General features: G+C 48.0%; 1 protein-coding gene across 1 annotated transcript; it reads right to left on the minus strand.

The window, feature by feature from the left end:
- Positions 1–9,903: 9,903 nt before the first annotated feature.
- On the minus strand, positions 9,904–15,412 carry LOC119175642 (putative RNA-directed DNA polymerase from transposon BS). Its single transcript, XM_037426558.2, has one exon. It carries the CDS (start codon positions 13,844–13,846, stop codon positions 10,028–10,030), a length of 3,819 nt encoding a protein of 1,272 aa, XP_037282455.2. The 5' UTR covers positions 13,847–15,412; the 3' UTR covers positions 9,904–10,027.
- Between the last annotated feature and the right edge of the window lie 4,577 nt (positions 15,413–19,989).

Raw genomic sequence — 19,989 nt, forward strand, 5'->3', positions numbered from 1 at the left:
GGAAGTCGTCGCTATGCAGAACGCTGAAGTATAATGGAAACTAGACGGGCCCAACGTTTTAAAGAGTGTGTTTATAAAGAATGGTTAATGCTATCAAGTGCATCGTTCAAAACTATGGAAGCGCAGGGGGCTTTCGCAGTGAGGGGACTGCTTTCTGTGTGCATAGAAGACGTGGTTAGGATTTACAGCACTTGGTACTCAGCTGGGGCTGGAGAGCGCAAAGCCGTCCCGTGGGTCTCACACTTGACGAGGTCGAGTCAGAAGGGCAATCACCATTGTCGAAGGAGCCGAATATATGGACGCTTTGCTAAAGCAATTTATTTGTATAGCCAAGGTTGTTGTGCTGGCTGTGTCGCAAGCTACCTAGCCTTTGCTTAGGTGGGACTGTCTGTTAACATTGCGCAACAGGTTAGGCTTAAGATCCTTGACAGCTGCTTGGCATCTTTTAGACGAAAATGGGGAAAGCGAAGTACGAAGCGTCGACGCTGAGAACATTTCAAGGCGTATTACATTCGAAAATAGAACCCATGCAAAAGCCCTGTTTTATTTTGTTTTTGAAGCTCTTCTTCATCAGGGTGAACTTGTTATGACGGTTATGACGGCAATAGCAGAGCGGGAGAAAAAAACTTTTTATTTCGAAACCCAAGTCCGGGTCTAGTCAAGGAGGTTCAAAAAAATTTAAACCTCCTTGAGTCTGAGGTCTTACGTTCCGAGTCACGTCAGACGAAGCGGCCACCCAAACGGACTTTTCTGCACTGGTGTGGAAATGGGACGATCGGCTCACTAAATTTAATGACACAACTCAACACTATCGACTGCAAAAGCGGGAGTACCCTCCGCCTCATCCCAAGCTAAATCGGGCCCAGCCCGCTCAGTGGGGCTGCTACAATCACGCACATACACGAACCCTGTCATCATACACCACATAGTACTGTACCGCAAGAACCACTCTTGACCATATCCTATGAGAATGTCCAGCATTAGCCAGAAATTCTTGGGTCGCGGCCTCCAATGAAGACCTTCGGGTGCGTTGGCGCACTGCGCAGCTCAGTTCGGGCCTGGACAAGCAACTTCGGGCCTGGACAAGCAAGAAAGCTGCCCGGAGAAACGGTCTCTCCGTTGGCACCTAGGTGGGAGTCCATCCCAGCAATCTTCCGGAAATTAATAAAGTCTACATCTCTCTCTCTATCTTTCCCTGGAACTAGCAGGTGGCGTCATTATATAGGCCATCCCTCGCGTGTTTTTAACACCCACAGCGTTGCCTGGTCATCGCGCCATCGATCACTGTCTCAACTCCCGCATTAGGCGAGGCCCCTCCACGGTGGTCTTGTGGCTAATGTACTCAGCCGCTGACCGGCAGGTCGTGGGATGGAATCCCGGCAGTGGCGGCTGCACTTTCGATGGAAGCAAAAATGCTATATGTCTGTGTGCTCTGATTTGGGTGCACGTTAAAGAACCCCCGGTTGTCAAAATTTCTGGAGCCCTTCACTACAGCATCTATCATAATCACATGGTGGTTTTGGGATGTTAAACCCCACATGTCAATCATCGCGCGTTGGGAAAATGCAGTGAGCACACGGTTGCAAGCAATGCTCTTATAGACGCCATTCCCAAGCAGGTCTAGAGCGAAATTTTTCAAACCTTCTTGACCATACTTCAGGAGCAACGACTGATTCAAACAGATGAAGAGCCTGGTACCGAAACCACTCCAATGAACGTTCAGAACTTGTCTCCCCAGGATTCGTACGGAAAAGTTGAAGTCAACAGCGTGGGAGTGGGAGAATGCCAGGATGGTCCCACATAGACGGAGGTTGGCTGGCACATGGTTTCGACTTTCCGGCAGAGGAAAATCCATAATAAAAAGCAGACAAATAAGCCAGAAGCTGCGTTGTGCAACCCATCGTCAAGCAGCCAGCTGAATCGGCGATGTAAGGTGAAGCGCACACACCCTACAAGAAGACTCTGGCCACTCCCGCCTGTGCCAGAGGACGATATAAAGATCGTCTTGAGGCCTCACAGAGGCCTCGCCATGAGAGACGTACTTTCCACTACCGGGCGAGATGCTCACCACCAGTGCTTCGATGGAGGTAGCTTCATGGTGCGTGTATACCCGGACTCGAATATTAACATCCTATCGACGACTCACGAGCTTGTAGCTAAAGAGATGCTCGAGATTACCCACCGGAATATTGAGGGACGAGTGCGCTGATTCAATTCATAAGTGGCAGATCCAGAGGACGTCCTGCGAGTTATAGTCATTGGTATTCTACCTGAACTTCCCAAGCAGAACTCGTGGCAAATATTTGTGTGCGAACCCAGTGGATCAAGACCGAGTGTGCACGCATGATCGCATCTACAAAGGCCGCCATCATTACCTGCATGGGTAGCACACAGCCTTGGTGCGTCTATTTTATGGGAGCGGAAACTGTCTTCTATCCCTACAAGCTTACAAAGCAAGCGTGCATGCAAGGTATGCCACTCTGCAGGGCACCGAACAGACGTGTACCCAACGCCCGAAGCCAGTGTATAGTCCACGTGTGGAGTTTGTGAGCCAGCACAAGGACATGAACATACCCCTAAGTGCGCTATCCGTAGTGAGGATCACATCACAGGTTAGAAAATATGCGAAAATAAACTTACGCATATTCCGCCTAGGAGGTCCCGAGCGGATCAGCCAAAACGGAGACACTATTCGAGCTAGTTCAGCTTCAACCAGGACTCGTCAGCACAATCATGCTGAAAATAAAGATCACAGTCACGGGCTTCATCTATGGCCTGAAAAGGATTAAAGAAATAGCCGCATCAGCAGCAGCACTAGAAGCAGCAGCAGTCACAACAGCAGCAACAGCGGCTGCTGCAGAAGAAAGCGCTGGTACAGATCATGACACCGCCCAAGGAGGGAATGGAGGCAGCCGCCTGCCAGCCAGAAAACACGGTGAGCTGGGCGAGAATTGTGTTTCTATGTGCTTCTTAACCTGGGATTTCGAGTACCGGAAAATCGTTGCCGAGCACATGCAACTTGCTTGAGAAAATGAGAAACTTCAACGCCAGATTAAGGAGAAATGCCACGAATTCAAGAAAAGTGATATCATCTTTAAAACCCAACTTGAGGCCTGGCTTAACGACCTTGAGCTGAAAAACAAAGCTGCTTTTGCTATATTCAGAGCAATAGAAGCCCCCTCTCTGGAGGGAGGAACGGCTAAAGTCGACACACCTCAGAAGTTTAGCCAGGAGGCCCGCGTTGGCCAGTTACAGAGGGGGAACAGTTGCAGTGCTTGCAAAAAGGTCATCTGAGCACTGCAATCACAACAGCAACGAAGTGTTTCTGAACTAAAGGAGCAGAATTCACAACAAATGCATCAAATGTTTTCCAAGTACAAGAAAGATTTTGCAGCAGAAATGCAACAGAAAAGACAATACGTACGTTAACGTCTCAGTTGTAGGTATGAAGCGTGCCATTAACAAGCGTGTCAGCGTTACACCCGCGAGGAGTGAGTTCCTTACCGAACGACCGTTGTATCACCGAGAAAGCAGGCACCTCCAATAAAGGCAGTAGTTACCATGACGCAAACTAACTCTACGCAAAACTCCGACCACCTTAAAATGCGGCAGTGGAATTGTCGCTCGTTCGACAAACGAGCGGCAGCACTGCATAATGACATGACATTCATTCGGCACTGATTCCACCTGATGTATTACGCCTGCAAGTGGCTGGGAACCATCCCATCAAACTGTAGAGATATTACACATTATGTGATCTAAAATGATCCCACGTTGCTGCGCTGATGACCAATTCAATGACAGTCACGCTAGATCATTACGAATACGATGGGATGGACATTATTCACCAAAGAACTCATGCTCTCCAACAAAAAACGACGGAAAGTGCGAACGAAAATTTTCAACATATGAAGGCCTCCCAAACCCCGACTTCGCGCCACTCTTAAATGAGGCAACTTGAGTCATTGACAACAGATATTAATTAGCGATGGTGGGTGACTTTAATGCTGCGAGCCCCACTTTGGGCTACGTCGAGAATTCACTTAAAAGCGTGTTACTAGTGCACACCACGTCCATATTAGGCTTTATTATTATTACTCTGCCAGCAGCACCCACCAGACTCGGTATTATAGCATTAGAAGGGACTCGTAAACTGATTGATTTGACCCTCACCTTTAACGTTAAAAAAACGCCCCATGGTCAAACCTCGACGAAAATATTGGTAGTTACTATATTTTTATCACCTAATTCGTAGTGGCGCTGGTGACGTTGTGATGACAGTCTAGTTGACCTTCCGAATACACCCCCTGCCAGAGCAACCACCCAGTGATGTCAATGGGTGGGTTGCTTTCATTCGCGAAACCCACGATGCCACCTCTAAAGAAAATAACGCGCACCGTTGAGGTGCCTGCGATAGACCAGCACCTACTGCACATGTGGAATAGTAGACGAGGTATGGCTAAAAGGCGGAAAAGGCAACGCCTCGCAGTCGAATCACTGCTCTGTCGGACGAAGCGAATGAACACGCGACTAAACTTACCACCGATAGTCGTGTGCCGTTTCGTGATTCTCTCCACGTTACACTGAGGTTACCCAGACGTTGACGATACACAGCGCCACGGTGGAGCCGCACAAATCGAAGTCCTCTATAAACCGCATAATTCAAAGAATAGTACATTGCTACCCCGGCTCCAAAAGAGAGTTTATCTATGCGCTTGAAGGCTGTTATATAGGTACTGATGTGGTTCCGCCATGCACTTTAGAATACACGGGCAGCGAGAATTCCACATTAGACGCCAAAATCACCAAAGAAGAGCTTTTCGCGGCGACCCAAGCCGCCAATAGGAACTCTGCGCCAGGATAGGGTGGTTTACTGAACGCTATAATGAGAAACCTGAGCAATGAGGTCAATCAGCAGATAACGAAATTTCTTACCAACCACTGCCGTTTTCAAAGTCACGTTCCTTCGGGGTGGAAGGAAGCCAATATATAACAATACCGAAGCCAAATAAAACACCTTCACTAGTACTCTGCGGCTCATTTAAGTTAGGTCATGTATGGACGAGCTCTGCGAGCAAGTAGTACAAACACAGCTTAAAAATTACACGAAAAAAGAAAACATTTTTTCCGCCACCATGAGTGGTTGTTGTTCCGGGATGTCAAAAATAAGGAACACCTCACAGATTTCCAATGGTTAAGAGGCCACCGACTTTCACAAAATTCAAACGGGTGTATTTCCGCATCCATTGAAGTTAGACGCGATATATCAAGTTTTTTACCCGGCCATGTGTCTATGGAACCGGCGGTCCGCCGACCTTCTACCGCCTATCGTGAGGGTGTGATCGTAAGCCAAATGACTTGACCATTTTTTTTTCTTTCGGCAAACCTTTAAGCCTAGCATGGAGCAGTGGGAGGCACACCTTGTCAGCTCGGACCCAGGAGTGCAGCTCGCACTCGTGGATCTAGTCTAGTGAGCGGCTCATGCCAGTGCAGCCCTGGACATAAGGCCCCACCCACAGAAGCTCTAAAGTTCCCCTTTCCTTTTTTTCTTGAATCACGCTTCAATCGCTCGTGTCCCCGGGCCATATACAGCTTTCGCTGTAAAAAAAATCGTGGAGTTGGTACTTTGACCATGTTTTCGCAGCACACGTGAAGCCAGCATTTGCCTGGAGCTGAGCTTAAAACAGGGATTTCTCTCGTGATAATGATTCCGACAAAAAGTGCTTTTGTTCTTCAAATCCGAATCCTAGCATAAACATAGAAATGATACCTTTGCTCCTGACAAAAGTAATAAATATCGATTAGTACAGTTTAGGTGCTCTCTACTGTTATTTGCCAAGACTTCAAGACTTCTTAGAGAAACCATTAGCAATGTAGGACGCATGTTGAGCAGTAACTTTCTGAAAAAAATACCGCTAATAAATTTTTACGGCGTGTCAGGCTACCGCTGTTTCACTTACTTTATTGGGTAGGCGTCTGTTTACTCTGCTGTCGTGATTTTCGTGGACAGGGCCTCGCAATGTGTGAGTACTGCAGGACGGCTTTATGCTTTTTCATGGTAAAGTACCAAGTACTCTAAATCGTTAAGCACAGTTTATAAACACACGTATATACGGGATGACCCATCGCTATGCCATAGTTGAGCACGAGATACTTGAAATCGTCGAACACTTTTTCTCAACACAAGCTTGTTGATTCCTGAGTAAGTTGCAGTCGTAACTTAAATTTCGTCGCGATGGCTTTCTGCTCTCCCGTAGTAGAGTACCAATACTGTAAATTGCTAAACACTGTTTTTAAACATGCGTCTTATTGTGTTTGCAGCAAGACAGCGGAAGTCTGGCTTTATTGTTGAAACATGATTTCCACTCCAGCCCTTTTTTTCAACCTCATATATCAGAGCACGCCTATCTCATCCCAGGCGTCTAGGCTCCGGGCAGCATACTTTCGCACTCAGACGCCACTTGTTTTGAAATATCAAAGCATGTATACATGGATCAGCATGACAAGCGGTGTAACTGGGACTTTAATATTCGAGAAAGCGTTTAATCACACCGTTCCCGCCTACAAGAAGCCGTCCTGAACCACTGCATCGTCTTTGGATTAGAAAACAATGAGCACAAAAGGAAGATAGTACTGAGAGCTGTCTGTGAATATCACAACACGAGCGGCAATCATGGCGATACGGTGTTTTCAGATCACACAAATTTGCAGAGATCGCTCTCGTAAGCCTACAGCATTGAATATTTGAGTAAGTTTCTTGAAAACGGTGTCGAATAAATGCCTCGCTGTCGAAGCCTTAGGACATGAGTATCAAACCAATAAAAGCATCAATACGGAGCTAACGAGTTGCAGAGTGTACAACGCCCCTTTCGAACATTGGTGGACGGCTGCCGCTTTCTGCAGTGCGGCCATGGTTCCGGAGCACGCGCATGCGCTGTTCTCACCTGCATGGTATTCTGGTACCCGCAAAGCATTTTACATGCCGCCGCGAGCTTAGACGCGGGATAAGTAGCCAATCACGACATTTTCTCGGAGCTCCCATTCACTCCTTGCGTGATTTGTGAATGCACGATGCATCATGCAAGATGCAATTGCAACGCCACATTTCTTGCAAAGGACATCGCTTCCACTTTTGAGAGCAAGCTTCTATTAAGAGCTGAGAAACTGACCTGGCTCTGGCTGGGGTGGTGAATGGTGATGTGGCGGTGACCTTCGTCGGCGGTCACGGCGGGACTCGTGCTTTAAGACCTTCGCTCCTAAAAAACTTCCAGCATATCTGAACATGTGTCGGCGCCTGACAAACCACGCCCATGATGCATGGTTTATGCTACTGGCAGGTTCCGACCCTGGAAAATGAGCGCTCGCCAAATTTCAATTGCGGAAAGCACACCAAGGTATGGTCACTAAAATGCACAGCGTAAGAATGCTCCCCACAGCCACCATGGATTCAATACTTGGAGCTTCCGCATATGTTACTGAAAGGCGACGCTTCGGCACCAACCAAGCGTGATCACGAGTGTTGCTTTATTGAGGGCATGTGAGAAGGGCATTGCTTTTGACCTTTAGACGCTGTCTGTTGCTTCATCTCTTCCCGTCTTAAGCTCTCTTATACTTATTCTTCGTTTACCAAAGTGAACCGTGAATTGAACGGAAATGCTAGATGGCACCTTCGCTTTTCCGTTTTCACTGAATAACCAATAAGCGCGCAATAAAAGCGACCATTTGGTGATTGACACCTTTAGCGATCACATCAGAGTACTAACACGAAGGCGGAAGTAATAAAGTGTAATCGACTAGCTGTTAAGACCACTGCAGAGCCCCCTGTTTACGCAAATGATGTTTGGCTGGTTGAAGCACGACTTAAAAACCCCGATCAAATGCATAAACTGAAAGTTCTGCAATCATATTTAAACGCCGCAAAGAAAAATTTTCTTCCACTTTAATTCATCTGAGTTGTTGTCATATTTACTACACAGTGGAAGGCAACAACTTATGCTCTCTATGCTTTCATCAGCCACTTGGAATCAATTAGCGCTTTCTAAGAAACAAGCGAAACCCTAGAAAGCAATTGCCCACCTTTCATTCATGCAACCATCAAAGCAGAACAGGCATAAGGCTTTCGCTTTAACAATTTTATGTCCCATCTAGAGCTCCCACTCTCGTGTGGTCTGCCTAATAAAATTGCGGAGCCATGGCAACAACTTTTACAGTACACGTTGCCCTGATTAAGCTTCTTGTAGGCCATCACCAAACATAACATCGGATCATACCATGCATTGGTTGAAGCTTAAGAAAAGAGCTATGAAGGGCCTTTGCACATTTTTCAAGAGTGTGAAAGCTATCATCTTTTTCTGCATGTCTTTTTTTCGTCAACTTCCTGACCTTCTCCTGTCCCTTCGGACAGCGTTCTGCCTCTCACGATTTCTGTTCAACAGCCTCAGTGAATGGCCTACCTTAGGCAATGCGACAGTGCTATGTGACGACGTAATTGTATGATGCCGACCTATATGACGTCTTCATTATGTTATAGCGGGATGCTAGATACGACGAATTCATTCTGGCTGCGTCATAATCACAAAACAAAGCGCTGGCGAGCGCGAAGAATTGCAATCCTCTAAAGTGCAATGGTGACATGACTATTTGCAAGTGCTGTGTCCCAATCACTGGCATTCTTTCGATGGTGGAATTCTTGGCAAAAGAAAGAAAGTAGGAAGGAAGAGAAAGAAAGTGAGAGAGAAAGAAAAGGACATACAGAGAAAGTAAAAGAAAAAAAAAGATATAACGTAAGAAAGACAGAAAGAAAGGGAAAAGGAAAGGAAGAAGAAAGATAAAAAAGAAAATTGTACTTGGGGCCCACAGATCGGAGCTCCATTAGGCTCTATTTTTCTGATGTGACTTGATTGTTTCCAAGTTATTCGCAGATAAAATATCAATAAAGACATCCCACTCTTTGCGCTTTTTTGTTGTATCGGCCCAGGGCGCCTATGTTTCTCATTATATTGGTATGCGTCGAGGCCACAGTTGCCAACAGTACCAATACGAAGGTAGAGAGATATAGCTGCAAGTACGCAAACGGGTCGACAGTGTGCTCCTTACACGGCCTCGTTGACTGGATGGTGTTACGCACCAGTTCCTCAGTCTAATGTCAAGATGCAAGAGCCTTTTCTCGAGTGAAATTTTCTTTTTTTATTAAAGAAACATCCGCGATATGATGTCCCTTAACGCTTCATTATTCACACGGTTTCTCTCTATATATTTGCAATTGTAGTGACATTGTGGTATAACCTTTCTTACGAATATCGGTCTGCGGCTTCAAAAAACAGTGCTGCTTCGATGTGAAAATTCCTAGTTGGCTGTGAGCTGGTGTCTTTCAAAAGCCCTGCGCGAGAACTCTACCTACTCTCAATTATCTGCGTACCGCATGGCACATTGATGATAATAATTGTCAGTAATTTAAGCAACAAAAAAGTCAAAGCTATGTCGCAAATGCGAAGCAATGAACGCGATAGCAACGAATTGGGAGGTCACGTGCAGAATGGCAAGCAGATCGAAACGTGCCCCGCGTTTCTCACGCACAAATGACACACGAAACGTACTCACAGGTACAGATGAACGCGAATAAGCATGTCAGTTGTTACTTCGCTGTGTCTGAAAAGCGAGCCCTTTTCGCAAATGGAGGCTGTGCAACAATTGCAGTGACCTTTGTGCGCCCCGTAACTGCAACAGAGTCGTTCCGGTCAAGCCCACCACCCCCCAAGGCGTATGATCCTCTCGGCCAGGAGATAAAGGCACTCGAGAGATTGTCCAATCCCCTCCTCTTCGCGAGCCAAAGTACGCCTAAAAGATGAGAGGCGCCGCAAGCTCTTTGCGTCATCTAGCGGATAATGCTGAAAACAGGATAGATGAATGAAACCATGTTTATTCCACTTTGTTCGCGCCGAAGGCGCTGCGGTGGACAGTCAGGGCACTATAGCAGGGGGGGGGGGTAGAGCTGCCTCCGTTTTATTACCGGACGTCATGGAGGCAGCTAAGTGGGGGCCGCTTGAATGGCTTGAATCTTGTGGCTGTCGCGGAGCCGGTCGCCAACCGGTGGCGCGGCCGGGTCCTGGAGGAACATGATGAGTGCTCGCCAGAACTCGATGGCGCGATCAGGGGGCGAAGGCTCCGGGCAGGCCCATGTCCGGAGAGAAGAAGGCCAGGGTCCCCGTTTTATGGTGGCCAGGGCACGGAGCCTAGGCGGGTTGTACACAGGGCACTCCCAGCACAAGTGGTTGAGATCAGCCCGGCAGTTGCACGTGGAGCAGAGACCTGTCACGGGTGGTGGCGTGTCACCCCTGTGGAAACGGTTCAGCAAGAAAGGGGTAAGGAGTGTTCCTGCCTGAATTCTCCGAAGCAGGACAGACTCTCTCCGTGTGAATACCTTCGAAGGAAGCAATGGTATCGAGAGTGGATTACCCACTGCTGTGAGGTAGGCGGCGCGACGTTGTTTGGTAATGTGCTTATCTGCTATCGGATCTGCTAGCTCGGGTGGGGTAGCCAGAAAAGTGGAAGGAGTATCGGAAGCTCTGGCTAGCGCGGTGAGGAGATGAGCGCGCGCTAATCTGTGAGCCTTCTCGTTTCCGGGGATACCGCAATGCCCGGGGACCCAGTGGATGGTAACGTCATGACCACATTCGCGGAGCAGGCGCGTCTGGTGTCGGATCTTCTGGAGTACAGGATCTGTGTAAAGAACATTAGCGCATGCCCGATGGGCAGCCTGGGAATCAGTGTACACACGATGGTGAACAGGGTCAGTTTGAGGTGACATTTCGAGGGCCCACTCCAAATAATCTAAGATGCCCACTAGCTCTGCTCGAGTGCTATACATCGCATCTGCTGAAGCATGATAACGTCGGCTCTGATTTCTGTTTGTCTGGTCGTACCACGCAGTGGCATAACAAGTGTTACTGGTACCGTCTGCAGGAAGTGCAGCGTCAGTGTATACGACGCGTTCAGTCATGGGGAGTGAACTCGTGGCCCTAGCATGTCTCTTGGCGTAGTTAAGGCGCCGTGCTCGCTGATTAGGGTCCATATTCAACGGAAGTGGCTTGCCGTCGGTGAGTACCGTGATTTCCCAAGGCGGCGTTTTGTTAGGCAGCATGGGCAGTGTGTTGATGTCATACCCGAGAAGCATAAGCGTGTATCGCCCGGCATTTGTTGCGCGAAGCCTCGTTTCCTGTGTGTGGATGTGCATGTCGATGAGCTCGGTCAGATTATTGAGCTTGCTGCAGCTCTTGAGCGCATCCAGGCGTGTGTACCTTGGTAGTCCGGTAACCATGCGTTTGGCCTCGTTAAGCAGCCGGTCGAGTTTGATTATCTGCGTACGGTTGACCGGATGATACGGCAGTCCATACATGATACGTGAGACGAGAAAAGCTTGAACAAACTGCCGCATTTCGCGTTCGTTTACTCCACGAGTGCGATTAGAGATTCTGCGTAAAGCATGAAGGATTTGTTTGCTAGTCTTCGTAACGCGTTGGAACCAAGTGCTCGCTGTGCAATTCTCGTCTAAGTGCATTCCTAATATTCGGATAGTGGATTTCCTCATTATAGGTTGATTGCCAATGTGAAGTTTATAACACTTCTTTTCTTCCTGCTTGGCAAACGTGGTTCGGCCACCATGAATGACGACAAACTCTGTTTTGTCTGGAGCGGTGTGTAAACCTGCTTCCATTGCGTAGTCGTGAATAATGTTGAGGGCTCGTTGTAAGACATCCTCCTGCTCACCGACGGATCCTTGATGCGTCCACACGGTTACATCATCTGCATACACCGCGTGTTTCAGGCCCGGTACGTTCGCAAGGCGTCTTGGTAGCTGGTACATGGCTATGTTAAAGAGGGTGGGTGAAATCACCGAGCCCTGGGGAACACCTACGTGGTTGGTTCGTACGGTACTGGCGTCTTGGCCGATTTCGACTTGGTAGCTTCGCCCTTCGAGGAAGCCCGCTATGAAGTTATACATTTTCCCTTTAATCCCAAGGGCACGTGCTTTCGTCATGATGGTACTGTGTGGTACGCCATCGAATGCTTTGCGTATGTCCACTGCTACAACAGCCCGTGGGTGCACCGAGTTAGAGTCGAGGACGTCTTCTTTTAGGCGAAGGAGTACATCTTGAGTTGATAGGCCCGCGCGGAATCCGTACATTGTAGGGGCCAAAAGGTCGCGATCTTCAAGGTACCACATCAAGCGTGTGTTAACCATGCTCTCCATGACTTTGCAGACACACGAGGTTAAAGAGATCGGGCGGAGGTTGGATAAGGTATGGGGTGGTTTACCAGGCTTCGGTATGGGCTTGACTACCGAAAACTTCCATGTGGAGGGCAGTATTCCGGTATCCCAGACTGTATTAAACTCTTTGAGGAGAGCGTGTTTGTACTCAAGAGGCATATTGCGTAAATGAGCAACGCATACTCCATCGGCTCCTGGAGCACTACGTGTGTTAGCATGTTGCAAGGCATACTCCAGCTCGAGCATGGTGAAAGGGCTATTAAATGGCTCAGTGTCTTCAGAGCTTGCATCCTTCCGGTACGTATTGGCTGTGGGGCGAGATGTCTGCGGGAAAAACACTTCAGCAGCTTGTTCGGCGAGCTCCTGTGTGCTGATGCCCTCCCGGAGGGCCACACGAGCCGCGCCATTGTAGGTCTTGCGTTGGCCGAGGAGAGAGCGCAGGATGGTCCAGACCTTTGACGTGTGGGTCTGCCCATTCATGGTTTCACAAATTGCCATCCAGCGGTCTGACGCTAACGTGGTCGTATATGTCTCAATAGAACGCTGTATTTTGCGCAACCGTGCTTTGTGATGCGCAGCGTGGCGAGACCGCCTGTACTGGGCCAGAATACGTAGCCTTCTATTCCACAGAGTGAGAAGATGCCTATCAGGTTCTGGGTGGTCAAAAGGAACCCGTAGGTTCTTGGTGGCTTGCCGTTTCGCTGCGCATAGCTGAGAAAGCAGATGGTCAATATTCTTGGCTGGAGGCTGTTGCTGTAGTAAATCGCGATATTTGTCCCAGTGTGTGATGTGGCTTAGCCGTGTGCTGGCGCGTGACTTCGTCTTCGTAATGGCGTCACCTGTGCGAAATCGTATAAGTATGGGGAAGTGGTCGCTTCCCATGCAATCATCCAGCACCTCCCACTGAAATAGCTGTGGGCGGGTGCTCCAGGTAAGGTCTGGGGATGTGTCTGCTTGGTGAACTGTCTGTCCCAGCCTCGTGTGTGTTTGGGGCGTATTGAGAAGCGTCAGCCCGTACGCCGAGGCATCCTGCATGATGCGCCTGCCACGCGGGCTGCATTTGTTGTATCCCCAGGCGACATGCTGAGAGTTGAAGTCTCCGCACAACAATATGACATCTTGTGGATAAATCTTCCTGAAGTGCGGTATGAAGCTGAGATCAACCGGCGCCTTATTGGCTTTGTTCCTGGTGCTTTCAGGAACCACGTAAACGCAGAAGACAAGAATTGTACGCTGAGGTGAGACTTCCAGCCGGCAACCGACAACACTAAGAGTAGTGCTGCACCACGGTTGCGTATCTAGCTGCACGTGCGTAATTCCTCGTCGCACGTATAATGCTGTCTTCGTGGATGAATCTTGTTCTTCAGTCGGGGCGTAGCCATCATAGCCCATTATTTTCAGCACAGGGCCGTTGACTTCTTGAAGGGCAATGACCAATGGACTGGTATCGTCTGTCTTGCTGGAGAGCCAAGTGGTCATTTCAGCCCTCTTGCGACGAAGCGAACGGCAATTCCACTGCAGGACAGTTGTCCATGGCGATGATTTTGATAAGCTAGCCATGGTAAGGCTTTGTTGCATGAGGAGCGATAGAGTTTGACGGTACCAGAGGTGTACGCATCACAAGTGCTCCTGCGGTTGTCGTCGAAGTTGTGCCAAGAGGGAGCATGCCGGAAAGCATGATGCGCTCCATGGTGGTCTGGACGCATTTTTCAATGGCCCGAGTGATAAGCTGTTCAACTCTTTCATGAATGGATTTCTCTATTTGAGCCATACGGTGTTCTAGTCGCCGCTCGAGTTCTTGGAAAGTCGTTGGGGCGGGAGGACGTGAATGGTCACTGGTAAGCGGAAGCCCCGTTGACTGAGCTACGCCCCTTCGAGGATGCTTCGTCCCTCCACCCGAGGCGGGCTGCGGCGCGCAGGACCCCAGTGTTGAGTTTGATGGATGTGGTATACCATTACTAGAAGCAGTTAGCGGCACGTTCGCTGGTCGAACTACATCCGCGAAGGTGGTGCCCCCGGCGCCTTCTGACTGTGCAGCAGGTGGTGCTGGCGGCCCGGTGTAAAAACCCTGGCGTGTTGGTTTGAGCATGGGTCTTTGTAGGCCTTGTGTCGCGGAAGGGCGGCGCTGTTGCTCCTGCGTATTCACTCGCTTGCGTTGCCTTTTGGCAGCCGGCTTGCGTTTTTGTTCAATTTTCTTCTTTACTTCTCGTCTTTTTGGACAGTTCGTGGCTGTGGCCAGGTGAGACCCACCACAGCTGCGGCACTTTTGTTCTGTGTTCGGGCATTGCGTACCCTCTTCGTGTTGCCGCAGACCGCATGTCGAGCATCTAGCTGCCGAAATATTGGGGCATTGCTCCTTGCGATGCCCTATCTTGTGGCATATGTCACAAACGGTCACTCGTGCACGATACGGAAAAACACGGATCGTAAATGACCGCAGGCCAACCTTATAGGGTAAGCTGTTACCTTCAAATGTGACCATGGCAGTGCCTTTGTCACCAAGTGGGCGTGCCTGCAGGATTTTGCACTTGCGGCAATGTAATGAGTTCATTAGTTCCTCAGAGGTCATGTCTCCAGCATTGCGAATGATGCCTCTGATTTGATCGCGATTAACCGCTTCATATGCTTGAAAAGGTACTTCCTTTCCTCCGATTGGCAGAGACGCTATCGCGAGAAGGGCGTTGCACACCTCCGGTTCAGCCGCGTCGACTGCGAGCTGGTTGCTATAGCCTAAATAGCGAACCCGGAACTCTGGAAGTGGGTCTTCCTCAGGGATGTTGAGATGAGCCGAAATGCGGCGAGTTATTACTCTATCTAGTCGTATGAATTGCTCATCCATGATGCGGCATGGTTGCTTAGGCCGAAGAATGACGGTGTGCTGATAAGCGCGCGGGGCACCTGAGCTCGGCGTCACCGCGACCGCCGCATGGTTCTGCTGCTTTCGGCGATAGCTGACTGGTATCCAACCATCCTCTTCGTTTTGGTAACTAGCGGAAGCAAGGAGCGTGTGACGTGCACTTCTCATGTGGGAGTGATCCCTGGGTATGCTAGTGTGCTGTCGTTCGGGCGTCGGTATGAGCGAGCCTCGCGCACGTTTCTCTCCATTCGGTGCGGTAGAAATTATGCGAGCTTGATGAAAAGTATTTTCAGACTTGCCTTCAATGCTGTTCTGTTCCTCGAGCTCCCGGAGTGGGGCGAATGGGTTGGTGTCCGGCAGGAGCAGCACCCGTGAAGGCATGGTATCGGCAGCCGAATTGTTCGTTGAAGTCGGCGATGTCACCGAGGCAGTCAGGTCGTCTGAAGTCTGTAGGTCCATATCCTCAGGCAGCGGCACGTCGGCTGGGAGCACGCAGGACTCTGGAGAGGCCATGAAAGCTCGAAACCCGGCGGGTGATACTAGCGGCAATGGCCGCCGGCAGCTAGCCGGGCGGCGGTGCCGCCGACGAGCTCAGAAGGCAGCCTCCCAGTATCAGCTGCAGCCGGTAGATAACGAGCGAGCAAGCAGCTAGCGCAGCAACAGCTGCGGCGATGGCTTGGCAGCGAAGCGCCGGCCAAGTGTCGATATCGTCGGAGCGCGCTCGAAACACGTCCGTTCACATCGGACGCTCCCGAAGCAATCCTGAAAACAGGATAGTCCCATCTCCCCGAGATGCCCACCAACAGCGGTAAGTGGCAGGTATAAAGAACTTGCCGTTTAAACTTTCAAAGGAGGTACGTTTTGGTGACTTAGTGATTAACGCCTCACATTCACCACGGCGAAGACTCACGTTCGATTCCGTGTGACGGAGTCCTTTTTGTGGATTTTTTTTCTTTCTTGCGTTTTCACATATATAGATACGTATAGATATACGGTATATGACATCGACCCCGACATCCAAGCACACGCCGGCAGCAAAGTCTAGTCGAGAGTGTCCATATAATTGCTATCGCAATAATTAGTATATCATTACGAGGAACGCCATCGTGCAGGGCTCCGAAAATTTGCATCATTTGGTATTTTTGCAGCAAAACTGCGATTCCGGCTAGTTTTTGAGCAACCTTTGGATATTTAAAGATTTTCTTTCCTGTGTTTTGTTTTTTAACGCGGAAAAATATTGTTTAGTACACAGCTTACTCAGATTTCACGCTCTTGCCCCGCCGTGGTGGTCTAGTGGCTAAGGTACTCGGCTGCAGACCCGCAGGTCGCGGGTTCAAATCCCGGCTGCGGCGGCTGCATTTCCGATGGAGGCGGAAATGTAGGCCTGTGTGCTCAGATTTGGGTGCACGTTAAAGAACCCCAGGTGGTCGAAATTTCCGGAGCCATCCACTACGGCGTCTCTCATAATCATATGGTGGTTTTGGGACGTTAAACCCTACATATTTATCTATCAGATTTCACGCTCATCAAAATACTACAACCAGCGTTGGGATCCAATTCTGTGACCAGCAGTTACAGAATCAGCAGTCGCAGATCAGTGGTCGCGGTTCAGGGCTCGAGCGCCATGATCAGTAAACCACCGTGCGTTGCCGTATACAGGCACAGTGACGTTGTATTAATTTGTTTTTTTTTTCATCCTACCTGTAGCTTCTAGAACAATGTGCACGGGAATGCGCGTTGTACGCTTGCTTCTGTGCTTTCAGTCATTCAGGAGGATATTATTCATTGTGCAGCTAAGGAAACTTCTTTCGTAATACGGGGTGTTCCATATGGCCACAAATTCAGTGCTATCAAAATAACATGACAGCTTTCAGCTTTAGGTCTGAATACTCTTTGAATCTGTGCAACGGCAACCATAAAAGGCTCTCACCTGATCACACCATGTTCTACTTAGATCAACAGACCGTTTACCAAGTTCGTTTTTCATGATGAATACAAATAGGGTGAAAAACATCCGGGCATCTCAACGAAGTGACTTATGACGAGTGGGCGAAGATGTGTCTGAAGGCCCTTAACGTCTACGCTGAAGTCACCCACGAAATTTATGGATGGACGGAGACAAAATTAGGTGGAATTTACATGCGGATGCATGACTGGACGGACCGACGTATGGACGGATCGACGAACGAACAGATCCAGGGATACGGCACGGGTGATATGTACTGTGATGTTATTTGCTTGATTGACGTACACATACACAGACGTTCACGTTTTTCGTTGAGAAGGTGTTCAGTTTCGATTTCGCTTTTATGGAGCATGACGCACACCTACAAGGCAAGGAATGAAAGATCTTCATGCCTAAAGAAAGACAGAGAGCTTTATGCTATTTTGCGCCATCTGTCGTTGTGGCACGGCTGATTGCCTTTAGAGATTGAAACGGGGAAGTAAAGATGACAGGAAGAAGAGAAAAGAGCGAAACGTGGCAAAAGACAAAGAAAGCCACAGAACAAGCACATTCCACTATTTTTTTTAATTGAGAGCCTCTAGTACAACAGTGTACCTTGAAGTATTAACTTCCTTTCAAAACAGTTGACATAGGCTAGAAAGCTTCATTTTTAGATAAAAAAAAAAGCTTAGGGTAATTTTCCAAAGAGATGCAATATAACAAGTCAGAGCTGTAAGTGCTTTGACCTAACCATGGCAGCACGTAGTTGACATCGGCTTAAGCTCAGAACAATGAGAATAAAGCTTAATGAGCGAAAAGCAGTGCGTGCACATTGGCCCAGTTCTAAATCATGTACACACACTTCGTCTTTTACTTTGGCCCAATTATCCATAGGCGTATGCTATCAACCCTTGTTCGTAGGTGCCTCAGTGGCTTTGGTCGTTTGTTAGGGACAGCCTAGTGCTCTCCCGTTGAGGAGTACATGAAACTGTAAATCGTTCAACAAACACAAGTCATAGTAGAATACGCAGTACTCAAAATCGTTAATCACTCTGTTCTAAACAAAAAGCCGTTTACTCAAATGGCCTACCAAACTCGATCATTGGCCTCAACACGAAGTCACCTTCTAAAACCAGCATGGCATTACATCACCTTACATCATCGTTTGGTGAACAGCAGGGTTTCCCTCTTCGAGTCACTATTGGCAATTGAAGGTGGGGGAGGGAGGAGCGTTGTGAGTTTGTAATATTTAGTTCTGGCTCCCTCTGAAAGTAGCGGAATAGCAACCACCTCCCTCTCTTTGTGCGCCTGAAAGTTTTAAAGTAATGCGGTTTATCATTCACGCGTGGGGCATCTCTCCGGCAACTACGGTAAGCTTACCGATAATATGTAGGATAGCTATAAAGATAACGACATACACACCGTGCTTATTCATGTAATAGTTATCATAACTGGTCATCGGTCGATGAAACCCAATTCGCATTCTTAGCATTCCTCGCATGAACACTGACGAGGTCAGACGTTCTTCAAGCTCACGCGTTTAAATCAGCCATGCCTGTTCTTGGTATGCCTGGGAAGATATAAACCGTTCTTCACCCCTGGCTCACACCCACACACCACGGCCTGTAGAGTACAAGTTTGTGCCAGGCATGTCTTGACAAACTTCTTTTATGACGTACACGGCATTATTTTCTTTACTATTCATGGCATGACTAGACAGTCGTATTCATTGAACTCTGCTACACTCCTACACAAATTTTTAGCTATACTTTGCAAAGGAGGCGATCATGACAGTGCACAAATGTAGAAGGATGAATGTTTAATTGCTAATGTCAATAAAGACGCACAAAGTTTTTCGGTTCACTAAGGAATGCTTTGCAGCTATACTTAAAAGTTGCACCGTTTGTTAAGAAACGTGGATTATAAAGGTAGGCGTCCTGTTTCTTCTTTTCCTAAGCTTTTTTTATGGATTGCACGAAATTGAAGAGCGTGTTTGGTGAAAGATTGCTGAAACTCGATGTATTGACGACAGACTCACCAAACTGTGTAAAGCTGTGTGTGTTTAGAAGAAATGAACATCTTTGAAAACCACGAGGTTCAAATGTCTGTCTATAAAAGTGTTTAACAATTTCGAGTACTGCGCACTACCTTACTGGAGAGCAGTGAGTTGTCCTTGGAATTGTGTTGGATCAACATTTCAGCTGGAAAATGCATATAGACTCTCTCTGCAAAAAACACGCGACAATCTGCTATACTCTTTTCAAATGTCACCACTACTTCGATGCGGAAATTTTAAGAACAATATATTTTGCCCTATTTCACAGCCAACTCTCATACTGTATTGAGTCTTGGGGCCATACATACAATTCGTACCTAACGCCACTTATAGTCCTGTAAAAACGTGCTATCCGATTTATATCAAACGCAAACTATATGGCCTCATCTAAACCACTCTTTCGACAGTACCAGGTAATGCCTCTACAACTAGTAATAAATTATAAAACAACAATAATGGTGTACAGGTCTCTAACATGCAATATCCTTCTTCACCGCTCCCTTTTTATTCCCTCACAATTGCAAACAAGAGCCCGTCATTGTGGTAACTTCCTAAAACCACTGGTTAAAAATGTTTATGGCAAAAGACGACTTTATAGTGTTGGAACGTCATTGTGGAATAACCTACCAGTGGAAGTGAAACAACATAATGCTTTCACATTGATGCTCAAACGTCATTACAAAGAGCTCTATTAGACTACTGATAAGTTTTGTGAAATGATGAAAAGTGACATGATTTTAAACTAATGTTTTGTATGCTGACCAGGAATGCTATTACCAGATGTACAGAAATATTAGATGTATTACGTTGAGTATGCAATCAAAAAACGTGTTCAAAGTGTAGTGTATAAGTTGAATTTTTCC

The sequence above is a fragment of the Rhipicephalus microplus genome, chromosome 9, assembly GCF_043290135.1.
Source record: "Rhipicephalus microplus isolate Deutch F79 chromosome 9, USDA_Rmic, whole genome shotgun sequence".
Lineage (NCBI taxonomy): Eukaryota > Metazoa > Arthropoda > Arachnida > Ixodida > Ixodidae > Rhipicephalus > Rhipicephalus microplus.